Source organism: Ambystoma mexicanum, chromosome 11 (assembly GCF_040938575.1).
Source record: "Ambystoma mexicanum isolate Mex_15411 chromosome 11, UKY_AmexF1_1, whole genome shotgun sequence".
Classification (NCBI taxonomy): Eukaryota; Metazoa; Chordata; class Amphibia; order Caudata; family Ambystomatidae; genus Ambystoma; species Ambystoma mexicanum.
The window spans coordinates 1432220780-1432239448 of record NC_090934.1 but is presented as its reverse complement, the minus strand read 5'-3'; the positions used below and the strand labels follow the sequence as shown (position 1 = coordinate 1432239448).

At 47.2% G+C, this 18669-nt stretch overlaps 1 protein-coding gene across 5 annotated transcripts in view; it reads left to right on the top strand.

Moving 5' to 3' along the window:
* The window catches only part of MCTP2 (multiple C2 and transmembrane domain containing 2), a 1028969-nt gene that overhangs the window by 820780 nt on the left and 189520 nt on the right, over window positions 1-18669 (top strand). For all 5 annotated transcript variants that reach the window (XM_069625066.1, XM_069625063.1, XM_069625064.1 and 2 more), the window contains one exon: window positions 9583-9702. In XM_069625066.1, the coding sequence (XP_069481167.1) occupies window positions 9583-9702 (120 nt within the window). The remainder of the gene's footprint in view (window positions 1-9582; window positions 9703-18669) is intronic.

Below are 18669 nucleotides of genomic sequence, written 5' to 3'. Positions count from 1 at the left end.
CCCTCCTTTCACCCAGCAGCATGCACTTCACATCCACTCCTTGCACTAACTACTACCCACTCACCCCACATATGTACACTCACAATACAGAACCACAATCACTCCTAAACCAATACCTCACCCCCTCCAACCATCTCCTCCAGAATCTGTCACTCCTTCCTTCCTCCTGCTGGTCTCGTATTCCTCTACATCCAATGACCTTACCTATATAACCCCACTTCCTGTTGCTCGTTCATATAGCCCTGCGCTCTCCGGATTGGTTCTCTTTCCCTGGTTAACATGGCCCGGTCTTCCCCTCCTGGGTCAGTTTGTATGCAGCCAACATTAATAATAGCGGACTAAACCCTGCCCACTTCATCCGCAAGAATTTTCTGCGCAACAACAATGGTGGCACCGAAGTTTGTGTTCCAGTTCGTGTTGGTGGAGGTGGTCCATGTGCCCAGTCAAGTCCTTGGTTTATTGGGGTTAATGTCACCCATGGCAGCCCCTGATGGTCTAGGCAGATCAGTGGCATCGCAGGTTTGCCACAGCTAGTGGAAGCCTGTGTGTGGCTTCCCTGCCTTGCGTGTAGTGGTGGCCCTGCATCTTCTCTTTCTCTCAGCACCTCCATCACTGGTGGGCCACAGATGCCAGAGTACCTGCAGGCTGATGGTCTGTTCATGAGCTGGTGGTGGTGGGATGCTGTATCCTGGCTCATGCTTCAGTCTCCCTCATTGGGCTACCCTTGGATATTACTGCCAGAAACCACAGAACAATGATCAGTATTGTGGTGTTGAAGCATGGTTTGAGTTAAAGGCAGTCTTTTCAATAGCATTTGGGCCCAAGGGATGGATGGGGAAATTGAAACCACAGCTCCTCTCTTGTTTCACACAACCCACTATAAATCAGGCGCAGAATTTCTTCAGGCAAAGTTCTGTATCTACAAACCTGCCAGGCTGCTCCGCTCTCAAGCGTTGAAAACCATCCAGCACACGAGGGCTATGCTGGCCCGGGTGGGCGTCGCGCCTTCTCATTGGTGGCAGCTAAGGCCTGGAACTTCTTCCTTTTTTCCTACTTCTTTCTCTGTAGCTCCAATTGTTCTCCTAGGGGGTTTTACGGGCCATTCTCTGAGGAAGTGACCTGATATCCCGCAGTACAGGCATAATTTCTGTTGTCTCCTTTTGTCTCTTTCAGCCTTGGTTAATGGGCCCCGTACCCCCCCAATTTGCATGGGTTCCGAAGTGTTTTCTGATGAATGCGGACTGTTCTCCTTTGAGCGTACATACACAGTCCGATTTTCCGTTCTGGCTCGATCTGTCCTTCGATCTTGCAGCCTGTGGTCTAGCTGCACCACTAGGTTGATGAACTCTGTACAGTCTTTTGGCGGGTTTACCACCTGACTTTCCTTTTTCTAGTTCTCTGCTGCTCCGGTTGACCCTTCCTCTTTAGCTCTAGCACCAAGATGCCTTAGGGCTTACTCTGCGCTTTATAAATGTGATTAAGATAAGAAACCGCGTCTCATCTGGTTGTCTCCATAAGAAAGGACTCTGGAGGGCTCACTGATTTGTCCCTCACCCTTAACTGAGTTGGCCCCCCACCCCATCTTGACAACGACTAAAAGATGCCCTAGTGACAATTTTAATACACTACTCATTACCCACAATATAACACAAAATTCAACAAACATTTACCCAAAATAGTATTTCTCTTGTGTGATAACCTGGATTGTCTTAATTTTTGGTTAATGAGATCGAATGGATGTATAAGATCTGCCCTCGAACGTTTTGTTTGCGGCAAACTGCACGCATTAATACTGCTCGGGCCCCCGCTTTGACAGTTCATTGAACACGGTGGCAATTTTGGTCCCCCGCCTCCATTGTTAAGGATGTGCGTGGCACACCTGCAACCCCCTTTTGACATACTTACCTGAACATGAGGAGCGGGGACACCCCCGCAACCCCAACTCCTCATGTTCAGGTAAGTAGGTCAAATGTGATGAAGGTAAAAAAGGACATCAGGTATTAGGTCAAAAGGAGATAATGATCAAATGTAAACAAGCAAATTAAGTAGTTCCTATCAAATATTTTAACAGCATAAGAGTTCACTGTTTGAACCCGGATTTCTAAACAGCATGGCAACTGAGCAAGCATTAGGCAACATGTTCTGTCTCATGGTTTTAAATCTTGCCTTTCAGTGCATAGTTTGCCATTTATTTGTTTAATACTTTTCTATATTGTATTCATCCAAAAAAGGCATGCACTGAAGGCGATTCCATATTAGGGTGGAGGTTTGTGAAGCAGCTATTAGTATGCTAGCAAAGAAGATATCTAAAATACGTATTTTAAACCCATATATTTGGAAAAAGATTGAACATGTTCCCTTTAAATTGATATTGTACGAGATTGTTGCCTCTGCAGTGGTTAGAATAGTGAGAAGAACAAGTTTACTTCAGATGTATAACCTTTTAAATATTTATTTAGTTTAGCCGCATATTTGTTGAAGCGCGTCGCCTAAAGTGGCCAATATGTTGAATTCATGTGTAAATTTAAGAGTTGTGGATATGGGAAGGGATACACAGCTTGCTGAGTGTCGGGGGGGGGGAGGGGGCAATCTCAAAGAGTAGCCAATTGGAAAGGAGACTTTCTGAGCCTAACACAATGAGGTCTCCGCTATTGTGAAGCATCTAACACAAAAAGTAGTGTGTCCATTTATTTGTTATTTATCCTAACATAATGTGTAGTTGCAGCATGTTTTTTGTGTTTTTTTTCTCCATATGGGCACACAGATCACATGCACACACTGAAAGGAAGAAAATGGCGTCCATATGTCACGGTTGTTTGGGCCCCGCTTTGCACAGCATTAGCCATCGGTTTAAGGTGAAAAAATGGCTTCGGGAGCAAGCATTGGCAAAGCCAACATTTCTTTTTTACCCTAGGCAATGGATCGGCTTTTGTTAAGCACTGCCATCATATGCTCCGATACTTTTGGGCAGCTGTTGGAAATATGATGTCCTAGTGGCATGTGAACAAGGAGGTTTGATGGCGATACTGAGGAATGATGTTAGTACCCGAGGAAAGGATGCCAAAGCCAGCAGTGTGATTCCAACACTCATCATAACCATATCACATTCTATATGATAATGACAGCAGCTGATGAATGGTGTGGGCATATATCGTGGCACTGCCTGGCAAATGTCTACAAAGTAGAAAACATTGGTGGATTGATCAACACAGGTTTCCTTTATCAGCAAATAATGTTACCATGACTATTGTGGGTTCCTACAAACATGGTGCCACTTTTCTTGTACTTATCACACTACCTAAACCTCCATCACTCAGCTGTGCTTTTGGAAATATTTGTGAAAGGTCATGCAAGTTATGATAACTTTGTAGGTTTTCCCCAAAATGTGCATTGCCTCAGCCTTAGATTCTGCTGAGGCATCTCTCTGAACATCCCTTTTGCATATCTGGTAATAAATTAAATGTTTGAGTTATGTAAGTCTTTACTTTCCTTGCATTCACTTAGCCATACATTAACATTGTCACTTTTACTTCGCCATACCTTGACTTCTCCTGTCTTTAAGGTTTCCCAGCATTCACTTTGTCATTACAGGAGGAGACCCCTGCACCCCTTTCTTTGTTTCTACCCCACATTCTTCCCCTTGCAACCTCTTGACTCCAACCCTAACCTTAAGTTAACCTTAACCACATCCACTGCAACGTTCACGATGTGAGTGTGTAGACAACGCAAAGGCATGAAAATGTCACTGCATGACGAAGTACATGTCTGGCAAAATGAATGTAGACACAGTTGGCCTGATTCACAGAGCATGTTTCAATAGGACTGCACCATTATAAAAGGATTCTGTGAATCAGGCCCCTTAAGTGTAGATGGAGTTTATGTGGCAAAGTAAAGAGGGGGATAAGGTACCTGTGCAGCTTGTACTGATGTATCTACATTACAAATGCACAAGAGGCTCATTGCATTAGTAATGTACTGATCAGTTAATAAGTGCAACCTATGGATGTGCTTACACCCAGAAAAACACCTCAAACTGCTGCATATTGATGTTCATATAACATGATTTCTTTGTAAATGTTAAAAGGGCTCATCGCCCTAATGTCTTCTCCCTTTCCATTTACCCATCTGTTTAACTTTGCCAATTTTACCCTATAAACAGCGGAGTGACTGATCCATGCCCACCTGGTTGTTGAAATCCATTTTCCCCGATCCAACTTGCAGAGTGTCCTTTTTAGCCTCAACTCCACCTGTTGATTCAGCCCCATACGTCTTTCCGCATCCCACATTGGGCATTCTGCAACGTGTCAAGAACGAAATGGCCGCCAGCGTTCTCCTCGTTACCACCAATCACAGTCGTGAGGTTGGAAGATGCACCTCCCTTGGAAAGCTTACTAGGAATGGTGTCATAATTCACCTGAGGGATCCTTCTCCTTCCCTCCCTACACGCATCCCTGGGTGCTTAGATATTTGTGGGAAATTGCTTCTCAAGAAATGTACATCCTCATCCCCTCTCTGGAATAATAGCTAGTTTTTATATAGCGCTACAAACCCGCAGGTATCTGAGCGCTGCAGTAACAGGTATTATTATCCCACTGCATGGTACTCAATTTATTGACTTCAGAACGATAAAAGGCTGAATTGGTCCTGCCGGGATTCGAACCTGTATCAGCAGGCTATGCACAGATGTTCGCTCGAGCGCTCAACTCGCTGTGCTATCTGACCGGCATAGAAAATTAATGTTGCATTTAATGGCTAATCTGGAGTGATTTCCAAGTTCCTGCAGCATGTCAGTTAGTCTTACCAATAACGAGTGCCACCCAAATAAAAATGCATCAGGTGTCTTTAATATGGGTGCGGGTAAAGAATCTGGTAATTCTTCATAAACCACTTTTCTCCATTATCCAGACTGTTGTTGCCACCCCACCCCGCACCCCCCGCCCCCCCATGGGGAAGTTGTTTAGCAACTGAGAACTGATGTTGTCCTGCAAGCTTTGTGTGATTTCCTTGCCATGCATCACAGACGTGACACTAAGAGATTCAGAAATTATTAATATGATGGTATGTATAGAGCACAGACTTAGCTTTGTGAGCACTGGGGTGCATTATAGAGGTATACAACCGTACAGATGCATAACAGAGCACTTTTCAGAGGTGACAGGACAGATATACAGCAGGGGGTAGGATACACAGTGACACAGATGAGTGGCGCAGCTGTAGAGGGTGGCGGGGAGGAGAGTGGCGGACAGCGTTTAGCAAGTCAGGAGGCAACCTGATGGCCTAGATGTTAAGGAGAGACTCCTTGAAAAGGTCGATCTTAAGTTCTTTTCTGAATTGTAGGAGCGAGTCTGATGCTGACAGGAAGGAGGCTCCATAGTCTTGGAGCGTAGGCAGAGAAGGGGGTCCTTTCTTTTTCTGCAGCAGCGGATTTCAAGTCTGCATGCGTCCTTTACTTTAGTACATTTATACCATGCACCAAGTGGACAGGAGGCATATGAGTGCAAATAGATGATACAAGGCATCAAGATGACCCAAGCAGAAAACCGAAAGATATGGCAAACGGGTACAAGATTGGACAAGCAGGAGGGAGCTTATATAAATAGCCAGGTTTTACGCCACTTCCTAAACAGATCTGTTGATTTCATTTCTCTCAAATCGGGGAGAATGGCATTCCAGCCTTTGGACGCGGCTGTGAAAAATACACATTTACTGGCCTCAGTGAGTCTGCGTCTTGGCACCCTCAACTGATTGGTGCTGTTAGATCTTAGTGTTCATACAATCAGTTTGCTCTTCAGAGACTCCACCAAATACGCTGGACGAGTACTCATGAAACATTTGTGGGTGTTCAAGAGTAGACGATATTCGGTCCTGGCCTCTATGGGCAGCCAGTGCGTTTCTCGCCTTGCATCTGAGATATGGTCTCTCTAAGCCTGCTTTGACCCGCACTGCACTATTCTGTACTACTTGCAGTCTGCACAATCATTTTTACAAATCCCAATTAGGAGGCTACTAAAATAGTCAATTATAGAGCCAATAATAGCCCTAGCCACCATCTCACAGTTCGCTCTCATAAAGATACAATCTTACCTGTGCTAGCAACTTAATATATTAGACGGAGTTCAAGACTAGATTATTCACCTGGGCACGCATGTTGAGGCTTTAATCAAGGTAAATCCCTAGAGTTTCTACTTTTGCTTTGGCAATCTTACAGCCGGCCACCTGTATGCAGGTATTCTGATCCAAGCTTTGCTATTCTGTTTTCAGAGCCAATGACCATCAGCTCAGTGTTTTCATTGTTAAGTGCTAATCCACTTTTGACCATCCAGGCCTGTATCAGCCCATACACCTCGTTAATGTTCTTGTTAATAGCTTCCGGAAAGGGGGGTGACACACTGCACGTCATCTGCACAGTTTGTGAACCAAATGCCTTTATTCGTCCAGCATATTAAAGAGAGAGACTGTAAAGATATTATGCAGGGAGGGCGATAGGCACCCACCTTGAGGAACCCCAAAAAGCAATGGAGTGGGTGTGGCTTCTGTGCATTTACTACAAACCCTAATCAGCGTATTGCTGACAAAATACTTCATCCAAGCTGCAGCCGTCTCAGAAAAGGCGGTGATTTCTTTTAACCTGTTGATTAAGTCAAATGCAGCAGACAAGTCAAGCAACATGAACACAATTGTTTGCCCCTTGTCAATAACTTGAAGCAATGTTGTTCAAATGCTCAAGTATTTGCATATTTGCATAAATGCCACACAATCTAATTTGTTTAGTAAAAAAAGGTGTGTTAGTAATAAGCCGATAGTTCATTGGTACAAGTGGGCTAAGACCTGTTCTATTCCTTAAAAGTGGGGTAATACAAGCTTTTTTTAGCTCATGGGGAACATGGCTCCCATTAATAGAAGCATTCACCAATGTAGTAAAAATCCCTGTCGGGGAAGGAGCACAGGCTTTAATTGGGATTGCTGGAAATGTCACCTTTACCATTCGTCGGCTTGAGTTTACTTATGATATCTGTGAGAAACCTGAAGGTGACTCCCTATGTAGTTCCCGGGGATCTGTCATCCAGGTGGCCAAGACATGGCCATCGCTATTTGATCCAGTTCCTGTGGGTGGAACAGTGGGGGAGGATCACCGTCTTCCAACATCTTTTCCCCATCCTACCATGTAGGACATTCAGAAACACTGCCCCCCTTTTCCACACGAACACTTTTGCACACCACAAAAGACAACAGACTAACTCTAGAGCTGTTTACCTGACCTGACCCAACACAACGGTCAGGCAGAGTCAGGCAATTGACCACAATCACACACACTTGACAGCCCTTTCTCTTCCCCACAGGGATAAAAGGTGGAGCACAAGAGCAAGGCAGACAGCACAAAGAGAGAGCTATTCACGCACGGCAGATCAAGAGGAGGAGAAAGGCTGCAAGAACCAAAGGGGCAAGAAGGAGAGAATCGAACTTGCCCTTTCCGACCCAGACCTCCATAGCCTCCACAGACGGAAACATAAGAACGCGGACAATAGTGCAAGTGTGTTGCAGCAGATGTCAACAGTACACAGAGCATGCCTACAATGATAAGCAGGACTGAGGGAGACACCTGCTACCGTGGTACCAGCCTTGACTCCGGATACAGTGAAAAGCCAATCGGTTCGTCACAGCCGGTGAGTCGAAGGGGAACCGATGAAGAAACCAAACTGTGTTGAATGAAAGTCGCAAAGTTGCACATTGAGGAAAGTTCAAAGAACTGTAAATTGTTAAGGGAAGACCAGATGCAGAGGGGTCCGCCACCACGTGGGTGCTCACTCGAGAGACTCTGGTTGATCCCACGTTGAATGAAACTACTGATGCCAGAAGGCCGTAGGGGAGCCGCGAAGGTCACAGTGGTCATACAGGGGTCTAGCAAAATCCATTTACAGTCGAAAGTCTTTGATCGACAAACCATTGAAAACACAAGGGAAGTAATTCCTACATCAGAAGAAAGTAAAAGGAATTGTGAAATGGCAAGAGTAAACCCGTCGGACGGATGCCAATAAAGAGGGGCAAAGTCTAAAGTCCCAAGAAACAGTGTGTTGACAAAAATGAACTCAGTAGAGGGATGTCCACAGTGAACTGTAAAAGGACATTAAGATTTGTGAGCGCTAAAAGAGAAATTGATTTGTGAAAAAACATAGTTGAACCTGGTGGGAGGGAGGCTTATATTCGAGAGGGGTATACACCCGGAAGAGGGTGAAGAATCATCACCTCAAGTGCAATCCAAAAGAATGTTCCTCAGAAGCAGGCGAGACAACCTCCGAATATCCTGATATTGATGAGAACTGTTTTGAGGGGTTTACCCCCAGAAGAGGGGGGACCCAGGCTGAAACCATCACCCAACATACATTTGGAAAAGAACTTCTTTTGTTTATTTTTTTAAACCCATCAGGTCCTTGGGGGACAAGAGACTTTTTGTAGAAAACAGACTTAACCACTGAGTGTCCTGATACGTGAACCAGAACTGTTGTCTCGTGCTGGGAAAGCTCGTGGGTGTGCTCTGTTTAGGACTCCCACCTTGTCCTGTACTCAAAACATGGAGAACAGAAATCCCTGGCTATCACATTTTGACTTATCATTAGTGAACACTTCTTTCTTTTTTGTGAACCCTATCCCACACCCTTTTGTATTTAGTGTAAGGATTACCAATAGGCTTTTCTTAGCATATGCCGTTTTAGTTGACACAACGCCATTAGGACTGCCTTATTATTATTTGATGGTCATAGCTTGCTCCCATTTTAGATTTAGGTTAGATTAGGCATTGTCCAACCTACCTATAACACCCTTGAACTGTGTTCAGTTTTGTTTGTCTATTCTTGATCCATGCCTTCCTTAGATATCCAACATCTCGATTTCCGAAAGAGTGTGTGTGTGTGTGTGTGTGTGTGTGTGAGAGACATTGGTGTACTGTCCGCTGGAGATGCTGAGTTTCTCCGTGAGATAGCTGGGTGACTTGACGGCGAATGCCTTATAGATGATGCCACAAGAGTTGAAGGTTATCGGTGCATGCAGTGGGAGCCAGTGAAGGTCGATGAGGGCCAGGATGATGTGGTTGTATCTGCATAGACCCTTGATGAGGCGTGCAGCTGTGCGTAGCACACTTCTCATGGGCACCAGGGAGGACGACGGGAGGCCTTCGAGGAGGGCATACATTTTGCTGTTTCCCCCTCATGCAAATATCTTGGCTGGTGATGGATGTGCACTGGGAAGACCATAACTATCCTAACCCTATTAATCAAGCTTCCAAATGCATTCTCCTACTCCCACATAAAAGTAAAAAATAACAAAAGTAAGCTCTATTCCTTAGCATATGCGTTTGGTAGCCTTGTGTCCTTTAAGCAGTGTGTCAGCAGCTACAGTGTAGGCAGCTAATTTGAAAAGGTTTTAAAAAATGACATGTCTATGAATAATCAATTTTTACAAAGGAGCCTGTTTAAAATTACATAAATATGCATATTTCGTTCGAGAACAGGGAAAGGGTATATTTAGCATAATTTGTAAAGGCACTCAAGTCCAACCCATCATAATTTCTCCTTTTTTTTTTACCAGGTGTTCCTCATCACTGTCTGGAATTTAGAGCTTTACATGGTACCCCTGTTTTTACTTTCGTTGTTTGCCTATAATTTCGCCCTTCTTTCGTCCAGTAAAGGCAACTCCCAGGACAATCTGGTAAGTAAAGGCCACCGTTGTTTGCTTATTTATTCCAGAATGTTCTTCATTAACAAAGCACTCTTCGCCGTTTGCTTTCAGCATTTGCAGTCATTAATAGAATTTTCTTGGGTGTGTGTGAGAAGAGTGATGTCATGTTGTGGTGTCTTTTGCCACTCCTGTATAAAAAGGTTCCTACGCCGAGTATCGCAGATGGTCAACATTTCTGTGTTTCTGTTGATCAAAAGAGAATTCAGTGTGTTTGATATCCTGCCCTTTGAAGTGCAAGGTGCATACATATTAGAACACATTAACGAAAAGTCACTGCAAAGAATATATCTATTATATTGACAGTTATTATATTGACAATATAATTAATTCAGCTCCTGTTCAATGCCAGTAAATTCCTCCTACCTGCTTCACTTTATTGCAATGTCTTTTCACTTCAGCAAGAAGTGTTTGGAAGGAAGGTTCAAGGTCAGGTGGTCAATTGGCCTTCGGGCAATGCTTTATATATAACTTTCAAGAACAAGATTCTGGAGGATTTGGTGCTCTTTCTAAGTTTCTGAAGAATTTACATCCACCAGAAGTGAAAATAGCACTAGATGCGTTCACCGCCCTCCCTGGTTCAAATATGCATCCTCTCCGGAAGATCGCTCGGGGGCAACGTGATTGCCTTGGAAGCAAGACGACACGGAGCACCACGGGTCCGCGCTTAGAAACCTCTGGGTATTAAGCACGTCATAAATAACCTATCATATCACATCATGTTCCTCCAACATCACCCTTCTAAATCATTCTCCTACAATACTGTATCCAAATGATTATTCACAAAGAATTATATGTTGACTATAGGTGGGCTGTCTAATAATTATGTGCAACCATGCATATGTTATTTTTTCTATATAGTGCATTACGAATTTGAGCAGTAAAAGTAAGTCTAACCTGCTTGACCTTGCCCACACCTTGGTGTCACTAAGCCCCTTCTCTTGGTGTCACTTAGCCCAATGTCTTGGTGGCGTTTAGCCCCAAGTCACAGTGTCAGCCCGACCTCTTGATGTAGATTTGGCACGTAATATTATCTAGCCCAGCCCACCCCCCCAATAGTTTAACCAATGAGTAGTTTAATCCATACATGTTGTATTTTACCGCCACTTAATGAGATAATGTATCTCACTTGTGGGTGTAACCATTTTATCTGTTAATGTAGGTAATCTAGACAGAAGAGTGCAATTCTTTTACCTCATCAGCATTGCGTTTGTCCAGCTGTGTGCTCGTAACTGATGCCCGATTATTGATGTATGTGTATTACTTTAGAATAATAATATCTACTTTTATATAGCACTACAAGCCCACATGCATATGAGCGCTGAGATAACAATTGATGATAATATCCCACTGCGTGATACTCAATTTATCCACCTCGGAAAGATAAAAGGTTGAATTGGCCCTGCCAGGATTTGAACCTGCATCAGCAGTCTGCACACAGATGTCAGAAAGAGCACTCTACTCGCTGTGCTATCTAACCGGCTATAATACTCACAATATGATATGATATATTATATGGCATTTATAACGCGCCTATACACAAGTGTTTCAAGGCGCAAGATGGTAGATGGTGCTTCACCATGATGGCACACCATATTAAGCTCTGAGCATGGTGGGGAGAGTCTGACCCAGCCCAAGGGTATTTGGTGCTATCTAAGCCCCCACAGTGGGTTGTGCCTGATCTTGAAAGTGGAGGCCACCTCTGGGTGAATTTTTGCAGCACCCCTCCTCTCTGACACACTTTCTGGCCACCCCAGGCATTTGGATGCTGATCCCGGGTGCTCCTTGACAGGCGATTTCCTAACCCACAGGGGAGGTGGTGATCTTCATGGTTTTGCGCAGTGCAGAGGCAAAGGAGGAGGTCAAGGAGAATCGGAGCGGTAGTGGTACCCCGGGCCGAGATCTGTTTGGTGACCATCACTAGGAGCAGGGGAACTGTCGTACATGGGCGAGGAGCTGGAGCATCTGCCTTTCCCTGGACCTAGTTCACCGTGGCTTTGGCGTGGCACTTGCTCACTTTAGCCGTCCATATTGTTCTATAGGTGCAGATTTAGCAAGTGCACAACAAGCTGATGCTGGACCCCTCAGGAGGAAGCTCACGATAGTGACCTGGGAGTGCCGAGAAGGAGGTGTTGGCCCGGGGATTGAAGCTCTGCGAATGGATGCTGGGGGACCTGTGATGTGGATCCAGGTAGCCCGGGAGAGGTGCTCAAGTAGGGATGCTCCCTGCATTTGTCTGAAGCCTACTGACAGTAATTTAGACCTGGGTGCCACCAACAAGGTTGGGAAGCTGGGGGGGGGGGTAGGGCCACTCTCTGCAAGGGATAAGCTCATGTGAACATCGATTGGATACCTCATTGAACTGTGCGCAGTTGGGGGCTTCTCTACCATTTTTGTGTCACTGAATTTGCTTGTGTGGGTCGTGCAAATGTTTGACAATAAGCGACAGGCAAAACTTTCCTTTTCAAACATGGAGGCACCTGAGAAATAAAAGGTATGCACAATGCCTGTAGTTCTCACTTCCCAAGGGGACATACAGGCATAGGCTGGAAGTATGAGCAAGAATAAGGTGGGTGCTGCTCCTACGCACCCGAAGGTAGACATTGGAGTTCTCCTGGAACAAATGAAATCAGGCTTTGGCTATGTTAATGGAAAGTTGGATAGTTTAGTCTATAAATCAACCACATGCAGCAGTGCATTGAGAAGGAGAGTGGAAGAATCTCGGAAGTGGTACATCATTTTGGGACATTGGAAGACACAAGCGCTGATATATGCAATGCCATAAGATCTCTACAACAAGAAGTAAATGGAGTACTGGCAAATAATGAGGACCTGGAAGCCAGTTCTAGGCACAATAACATTTGGGAAATGGGGGTCCCGGAGTCAAGAAAGCCACAGAACATTGAGGCTTTTATTGAAACTCTTCCAAAACAAGTCCTGGTGTACTCACCCTTGCCCCAACAGTTTCTGGTAGAGTGTGAGCACCAGGTTTTGCTGCAAGAACGACACCTGGCCAGAACCCAAAGCCAGTGGTCATTCATTTATTAAACTAGAGACCGGGGCACTATTTTTCGTAAGGCAAGGGAGCTTGGTGATCTACCATTTCAGGCATCGAAAATTGCCATCTAGGCGGATTTTACACCAGCGGTAAAGAAGACCTGTATATCCTTCGCCGGATTTAAATGCCAGTTGCGAGAAAAGGAACTCCAATACACCATGCTATACCCATCCAAACTCTGGCTGATCCATAACAGCAAAATGCACTTTGTAATGGAGACAACAGAGGTGATCTACTTCCCCAAGTCCCTCCCTAGGCAATGACATGCTGGTGAAGAATGTGTTTAGAGGCTCTCACCTAAGGCTGTTGCACTAATGACCCGCTATTCATTTGTTTGTCTGTACCAGAAGCAAATGCTTGTTTACTTATTGAGTTCATACAATGTGGACTGAATCCAATGCTGTTAAGTTAAGGGGGCATGCAGTTTGTTCTTAAGAATGTCATGAATTTGTTTATCCTCAAGTCAAAGTTGATCTTAAGTGGGCTGGTTCTCTCTCCATTTATGCTTGTCGAGAGTGGATTGATGTTCCTGGCATCCCTGGGGCAACTCCCATTTTGGTTAGTTTGGCAGGATGTGGGTTAAATCGTGTGAATTTCACTGCAAGTTGGCGTATAGCAGTGGGGGTTGTGGGGGATGCTGCAAAAGGAGGAGGGATGTTAGGAGGATTTTTTTTTGTGGTGTGGCACATAGGACAAGCACTCATGGATATAAGAAATGAGCAGTATAAACTTCTTGGGTACTGCTATGGTGAGACAAGGGTGGCCTTCTGGGCAGTCCCATACATGCAAGATAATTGGCTGTTATATGCGGTGCCTAAATAATCCAAGATGAGAGTTATTACATACTGTTAGCCGCATCATGCAAAAATCCTCATGCTAAAAGAGACCTACCTAGTGGGAACTGGAAATGAGGTGTTTGCTAGGCCCTGGGGGAAATGTGCGTTGCTACACATCATATTCCAACTACTCTGCGGTGGAGGGCGGACGAATCCCAGGGTATTGTGACTGCTTCAATGGCGGAAGCACCTTCTCATGGGGCCTGGGCGGAAAAAGTTGCTATCCGATGTACAGCCTGGCGGTGGTACTAAGAGGGTTGAACTCATTGTGAGAGAAATCCTTCATAAGACCAGTGACGATGGTCCTGGGAGAACGCAGTATGCATTTACCCCTTTCGTGTCCTGTCAAGGGTAAAAAATGAGAGGCAGAAGCAAAGTTGTAAAGTTTTAAACATTAGACATTTAATGAAAATAGCAGTGTTTGGATTAAGGCCTTTCTGTCCCGATCCTAAAGAGATCTTCCCTGCCTATGAAATCAAAACTAAAGATCAGTCTGTGTGTCATCATTGAAATTGGACAAACTGTCCCGAACTGTGCAGAAAGCAAGTATGTTGATCGAACAAAACAATCCTTGCATTCAGGGGATGGTTCTCTTCTCCTGAACAGTCTCAGGTAAAATATTGAAAATGTTCTGTTCAAACAATGATTCCTGAAGATCATTCAAAATGTCTCTTTTACATAACACGTTCTTAACAGGGTAATTCATAGAATTTCGCACAAAAGTGGCGCAAGCGGCTGGCGCACAGTGTGCGTGTGTGAATGTCTGCACCAGCCGAGTGCGCTAAAATCGATATCCGCGCACAGTGTATTCATGGATTTTAGCCTCCAAAACCAGCCGTGGCGCAGAGTGGCGCAGCGACCCTGCAGCAGCGCCAGTTACGCCCCCAAGAACGCCCTCGCGCAAGGAAAAGCCATCAGAAATCCCAATTCAGCGCAAAGGGCTTCACCAACCCTGGACCAGTATACAGGGCTGGCAAACAGCAAATGCCGAGTGGGGAACGTGTATTACTGGGGTGCGCGGGAAGTTCCACACGCGATTTCAGCAGGGTACGTGTATTACAGGGGTTGCGCGGGAAGTTCCACACGCGATTTCAGCAGGGTACGTGTATTTCTGGGGTGCGGGCAAGTTTAACACACAATTTCAGCAGGGTATGTGTATTACAGGGGTGTGCGGGAAGTTCCACACACGATTTCAGCAGGGTACGTTTATTTCTGGGGTACGGGGAAGTTTTACACGCGATTTCAGCAGGGTACGTGTATTACAGGGGTGCGCGGGAAGTTCCACAAGCGATTTCCACAGGGTACGTGTATTTCTGGGGTGTGGGCAAGTTTTTCACGTGATAGGCCCTGTGCGAGTGGGGTACGTGTATTTCGGGGGTGGAGGGGAGTCCTACACGTGAATTGGCAGTGTGGGTCCTCCCAGGTGTTCCCTCTACACCCTCCACTGCCCCTGCAGGCAGACCACACCACAGGGGACTACCCTGCACCCCTGGTCATGTCCCGCAGGCAGCCCATCAACCATGGGCATGCCCCCCCAGCCAAGCCACATGTCACCTTGCACTAGTGATCACCAACGCATTACCCCCTTGGACCTCCACCCCACAGCAGTGCAGGGCACCTGCCAGCAGGCCCCCTCTCATGTCCCCTTGCACACCCACCCCCCAGCAGTGCGGGGCACCTGCCAGCAGGCCCCCACTCATGTCCCCCTTCCCCCAGGTCATGACCATCCTCAATCATGGCCCTTATGGCCAGCCTCCCCAGACCAAAGACCCTACCAAGTATTGCATCCACCCACATAGAAAAGGCAATTACATGATACAACCCCAATGGCAAGTATGTAAATGAACACTTGTCCGTCACACACACACAACTGTTGCAAGTGAATGTGAAAACCCATTTTATGACATGCAGGAAACCAATGAGATAATACCACACATGGAAGTATGAAGACATTTTTTTATTAAAAGCAACATTAATGGAATTAAAATCAAACAAACAACAATGGGAATAAAAAAGAAAAGCTGCATGTCCGTAAAATAATGAAAAACAAGAAATCTTAATCCAAAGGAAAGGTGTCCAAAGTCACAGTCCAACAAAGCAAATCCAAGGGAAAAACAAAAGTGAAAACCATTGCCCCATGGGGAAATCCAAAAAAAAGAGATGAATCCAATAGTGAACTATATACAGATGAACAATCCAGGGTCCATGATCCCAACTGAAGAAATTAAACCTATCAAAAATACTACCTAATGAAAAACTATTTACAGAAACGTGGTGCATTGTCCAAGCGCAACCAAAATAAAGAAAAAAAACAAAGAAAACCTAACACTAACTAACTAATTACAAGGGCAGCGGGCAAGTCCAACGGCTCACATGTTGATGTCCCGGGCCAGGGCATCATCGAACTCCTGCTCGATGTCCCGGAGGCGGTCCTCTTCCATGGCCCCGAGGGTTCGCAGGGACGATGACATCTGGAACTCCAGGTCCCTGCGAATGGCCTCGAGGTACACGGCCCGCCTCAGGGCCCTACGCATGGAGTTCCCAGCCCTGACCATCGTGAGCCGTGCCTCTTACGCCCGCTGCCGCTTCGCATCTATCGCATGGCCCAATCACTGCCACACGGAAGACACTTCCTGTCCAGGGTCCTCCTGCCCTCCGGCCGATGCCTGCCCCTCCGATGATGAAGGCCCCGAGCCATCAGGCTCCCACCTTGTTGCTGCTGCTGCTGTGCCGCTGCCTGTGCCCTGGCTCCTGCTGCCTGCACATCCTCCTCCAGCTGGGGTGCAGTTGTTGAGGTGGCCACCCCTGCTGGACGTCCGACTCCCGACTGTGGCAGGGATGTGTCCTCCACCAGCCTGGCCGCAGGGTCAGAGGCAGCTCCACAGGGCACCCAGGTGACACATGGGTGGGAAGATGGCACGGAGGACGACTGGCGCATAGGGGGTTCAGTTGAGGAGGGGGTCGGAACAAGGTCCAGAAAACAGAGGAGTCCGGCCCTGGTGAGCTGTCCCAGTGGGTCAACGTGCCATGCGAGAAGACGTGCAGTCTCCTCATGAAAAGACTGCAGGTCAGCTCGCATGGCACGTTTACGCAATGCCACCCCACCCAGGACAGGCTCAACCCGGTGCCGGATAGCCACATCCGCAGGGAGAGGAAGGCCAGTTGGTGTAAGCCAATCCCCTCCCTGAGAACGGGTCTGGATGTAGGTATCCCTGCTGGTGCAAGATGATGCAGTCACAGGATCGGGGAAAGGATTACACACAGGCACCTCCGCAGCGGCCTGTGCTGCCTCCTGTCCCTGCCCCTGCACTGCACCACTAGCACCAGTGGAATCCCCACCTCCAGACCCCGTCTCTGTCCCTTGCACGGCCTCCTCCTCCACCAAACCCCCCACCAACCTGGATGACTCTGTGCCATCTTTCTCCGTTGGGCCCTGTGGGGTCTCAGCTGCCCCTTTGGCTGCCGAGGAGTCCAACTCAAACCTCTGCCTCTTGGACCTCCCCTCGGCAGCTGCGACCTGGGACGCGGCACCGGACTACTCACTCCCCGATGAGATGACAACCTGGGAGGGGAGCCGGGCCTTGTGTCTCCGGCTGGCGGTGCAATCCCTGCCGCTGTGCTCCACAGCACCTTCTCCGCCCTCTTCATCAGTTGACGCTGCAGACAGGGAGAGATAAGAGACAGGTATCAGGACACTGTACAATGGACTCATACACACATGAAAGTTGTACATGAGTGGCATTGTCAAACTTCAGACATGGCATCACAATCCCCAACACACATGTCATTGCAACTCACACACATGAGCTATTCCACAGCCATATTGCAACAGCCAGCACCATCCATACACATACAACAGCATGAGCAGCCAAAGGTGAGCCAGACATCACATGAAACACAGGGAGTGCACTAGACATGCACACACGCCACCACAATTACATGCATGTGTACACCTCCACCAACTGTCACAGTGATGAGATTGGCATCCATGTCACATCTGGCAATCAGTCTTCTACATATCAGTCTCACATGCATCCATGTTGCATCACTGTTGCACCCATGTCAAATACACACACATGCACATGTACACGGTGCAGATACATGCAGCTGGAACCAACATCCATGTGTGACACCTCAACCATGCCAACTTACATACACAGTAATCCAAACATGTGTGCTCACACATCTGCATTTGGCCTGCATGCTTACCCACACATACATCATCCATGTGTCTCACACATGAAAGGACTTGCATGTGTCAGCCTCACAGCCCTGTACATACACATCCATACATGGCCCTACAAAACCACATGTACAACCTGCACACTACTGGCACACCACCACACGCACAGCTTCCAATCAGTATGCATGTACACTTACTGCTCGACTCCAGACGGGTCTGCCTCTCAAGGACCTCGACATGGAGCGCTGGGCATATGCGTTCCAGGACCCTCATCTGATGTTCCTACAGGTGGCCACAGCACCCCTTAGCATCCGCTGCCTTCAAGAGGCGCCGGACCTTGTCGAGGGTCCTTGACCTGAAGTCCTCCCAGCGCTTCTTGACATGTTGGAAGTCGCGGACTGCCACCCCCTCCGCGTTGATGGCAGTCACGATGTCCATCCAGATCTGAGTCCGTCCTTCCTTGTCGGCGGCCGACCTTCTGAAGAGGGCATCATACTGCCCCAGGACTTGCTCCACCAGGACACCAACTTCGGTGGCAGTGAAGCTGGTGGCCCTCTGCCTCGCTGGCTGGGGGTTGACAGTGGTGCCAGATGGCGTAGTGCCCGACATGGCAACCCCAGAGGCAGGTGTGGGTGGGCAACTGGGTCCTGGGGCTGGGCTGTGGAGTGATGGAATAGCAATCGGGAGTCTTCGGTTCCAGCAGGGGTGGTCACAGCAACAGCACCCCGGGCTGACGTGCAGGCAGCAAATGGCAGGGCACGTGGGCAGCAGGCAATCGGGCAGCAGCAGATGGCAGGTGGGAGCGTGCTCGGGGCTCTGGGGGGCAGTAATTCGGCCTTCTGGGCAGGAGCGTGGTCTTCCGT